The 3,049-nt window shown below is 42.6% G+C and overlaps 1 protein-coding gene across 1 annotated transcript; it reads left to right on the top strand.

The window, feature by feature from the left end:
- Positions 1–1,440: 1,440 nt before the first annotated feature.
- On the top strand, positions 1,441–2,746 carry LOC120567682 (trace amine-associated receptor 3-like). Its single transcript, XM_039814651.1, has 3 exons — positions 1,441–1,568; positions 1,930–2,188; positions 2,480–2,746. The coding sequence occupies exons 1-3, from the start codon at positions 1,498–1,500 to the stop codon at positions 2,744–2,746; spliced, it is 597 nt and encodes a 198-aa protein (XP_039670585.1). The 5' UTR covers positions 1,441–1,497.
- Positions 2,747–3,049: the final 303 nt, after the last annotated feature.

Below are 3,049 nucleotides of genomic sequence, written 5' to 3' on the forward strand. Positions count from 1 at the left end.
GGATGTTATTCCGTCTTGAGTGGCCTTCCATTTCGGTCACTTTGTTCTGCAATGCTCGCTGGTTAGTTAGCAACTGGGTGAGCGTACCCTTAACCCCAATGTCCCACCGCTCTGCATCTGCCATGTTATGCTCTATCTCTCCAACCCGCTCAGCTACCTCTTCGATCTGGCCTGACACGTCTTGGAGTTTTCTGTGTATTTCAAAAGTGAATTCGTCCATTTGTTTTTTAATATCTTCTCTAAAGCACTCACTAAATTCCCGAAGGTCACTCTTGAGCTCGGCTCTGAGGGTTTCCATCCCTTTAGCTAAGACTTCGCTCACTGCGTCCCGAATTGTGTCCAAGCTTTCGTTTTCGCCATGTGCTCCACCTTGCTTTTCTCCATCTCCCGACTTTACCTCCATTTCTCGTCCTCTCGTAGTCGTCCTTCCCTTCTTGAGTTTGTCCGCACTCATTCTTACAACTGTATTTGTGACAAAGTAGATGAATAATATAATATTGAGTGGGAGAAGCTAAGCTGATACCGGAGCTAAAAAATTATGCTGTCATGTCAACTCTCGCGCCGCCGGAAGTCCCACTATCTTGGTATTTTGATAACGGAAGTGACCATATTTGGTCAGCTGGGGAGAACGAGCTTAGCCACTGTCATGTATGGTTTCAGTGGCCCTGCACTAAGCTAAACGCTAAAGAGGAAACATTGGTGATCTTTTACTGGCTGATTCAAGATATCCAGCAGAGTTTTCTGGGCCTATCGGTGGGATTGCTATGGAAAAATTACACAGGCCGATACTCTAGTAGAGCACATGATGTTTAACCAAGTATCCAGCTAACTTAAATAGCTCACATTACTGTATTGTGTGAGTTAACGTCATTTATTATTGTATGTGGCGTTTTCATTTGCCAGGTGCAAATGTTGCACCAAAACAATTTCCTTCCTGAGACTATTTTGCAGAGACACCATTTCTGCATACAGAGCTTAGCACCTCCTGAGTCAACTGTGATTGGGTTAAAGAAATTTCTCCTATCTCAGAATCCATCTGTGGTGTAGCCAGACATTACTCCACAGGGCTGTAGATATAGAGCTGGCAATACAAGACTACTGTTTTAGTAACTTATAAAAGTTTTTTAAAGTTAATAATAATAGGAGAAAAGAAAGGAAACAAGGGTAGAAAATGAGAAGAGAGAGATTGGATAGAGAGACAGTGAGAAAGGCAGGGTTACAGAGAGAGCGATGAAGATGAAGATGGTGGGATGTGCAGAGTGAGGGAGGAGGGGCATCAGTGTCCAACAGGGACTGAGAGAGAGGAGGGGATGAAGAGAATGTGAGAGAGATAAATCAGTTACATGACTCAGGTTAGTTCAGAAAGCTGCCAGAGCTGCAGCTATCTGCAGATCTCTGCAGATGGAGGTTGAGGATGGAGCCGAGCTCTGCTTTCCACAGTTCCCAAACACCTCCTGCAGGAAGCCCTTATCTCCTTGGCCCCAAACAGTTACCATTATGCTGTACTCCATCTCTCTGATCACTGTGACTCTCAACCTGCTCATCATCACCTCAATCTCCCACTTCAGGCAGATATTAACTTCTCAGCTTCTCTCTACAGGATTTGTTGCTTAAAAATGTGAACAGCTGCTGTACATTTAATAGAATTGTCTTTGAGCTAGTACTGAATAATGTTGCTCCAAATGTCTGACTTTGATGCCAGAGACTGTTGTTCATGTCCACTCTCTTACCAATATTAAGCATTGTTTCTGTCCACTGTGACGTCAACAATATAATTTTAACTGTCTACACTTGAACATATGGTAACTACTGATGTATTGGATTGGAAAATATTCAAACTCATATGGATTTTTATTTTCATTTTGAATACTGGTTTAGGTTATTTTGTCGCTCTTGATGGTAAAATTTTGCTTTTCTCTTTCCCTCCAGGCAGCTCCACACACCCACCAACATCCTCCTTCTCTCTCTGGCTGTCTCAGACCTTCTAGTGGGCCTCGTGCTGATGCCTGTAGAAGTTCTCCGAAAAACATCCTGCTGGTTTCTTGGTGACTTTGTGTGTGCTACGTATATTATTCTTTCATCCATCATTCCCTCAGCCTCAATAGGTGACATGGTGCTCATATCAGTTGACCGTTATGTGGCTATTTGTGACCCTCTGCATTACACTACTAAAGTCACCGGGGGGAGAGTTAAACTCTGTGCTTGTCTGTGTTGGCTCTATTCTGTTTCCTACAGCTTTCTCTATTTAAAAGATCTCCCGACTCAACCAGGGAGTTATAAATCCTGCTACAGAGAATGTGTGTTTGTCACTACAAATAACTCAGGGACTGTTGAGCTTGTTTTGACCTTCCTTGTTCCAGTTACTGTCATCACAGCTCTGTATCTGAGAGTATTTGCCGTGGCTGTGTCTCAGGCTCATGCCATGCGCTCTCACATTACAGCTGTCACACTCCAGCTTTCAGTGACTCCAAAGGCAAAGAAATCAGAGCTGAAAGCAGCCAGGAATCTTGGTGTTCTTGTAGTTGTGTTCCTACTATGTTTCAGCCCATATTACTTGGTCTCTCTTGCAGGTGACAACTTGGTCAATGCTTCATCTGCATCCTATGTTCTCTTTGTGTTCTATTGTAACTCTTGTCTAAACCCTGTGATCTATGCCTTCTTGTACCCCTGGTTTAGAAAATCAGTTAAACTCATTGTAACTCTTCTGATACTGCAGCCTGGCTCCTGTGAGACCAACATGCTGTAGAGAGACTGTGGAGGGTCTGAGATCAGACTCAGTCTAAGGATAAATGAATGAATATGTTTCTGCTGTTCTGTGAGTCAATTATCAAATGCAGAAAGTGAAGATATGCTAAGTCTAAATTGTGTATGAACAACAATTGAAAGGCCTGTGCTTCAGCTTTTGTTTGTTGTCTATTTGTTTCGCTCTGATGCTGCTGCATTTAAAAGAAGAGTCATAAGCACCATATAAATAACCCATTAAATTCACACATGTATGACACATATCTTTTTTTTTCCAAGGGAACCTTTTTTTCTTTGTGATAGGAAA

Source organism: Perca fluviatilis, chromosome 11 (assembly GCF_010015445.1).
Source record: "Perca fluviatilis chromosome 11, GENO_Pfluv_1.0, whole genome shotgun sequence".
NCBI classification, from domain to species: domain Eukaryota; kingdom Metazoa; phylum Chordata; class Actinopteri; order Perciformes; family Percidae; genus Perca; species Perca fluviatilis.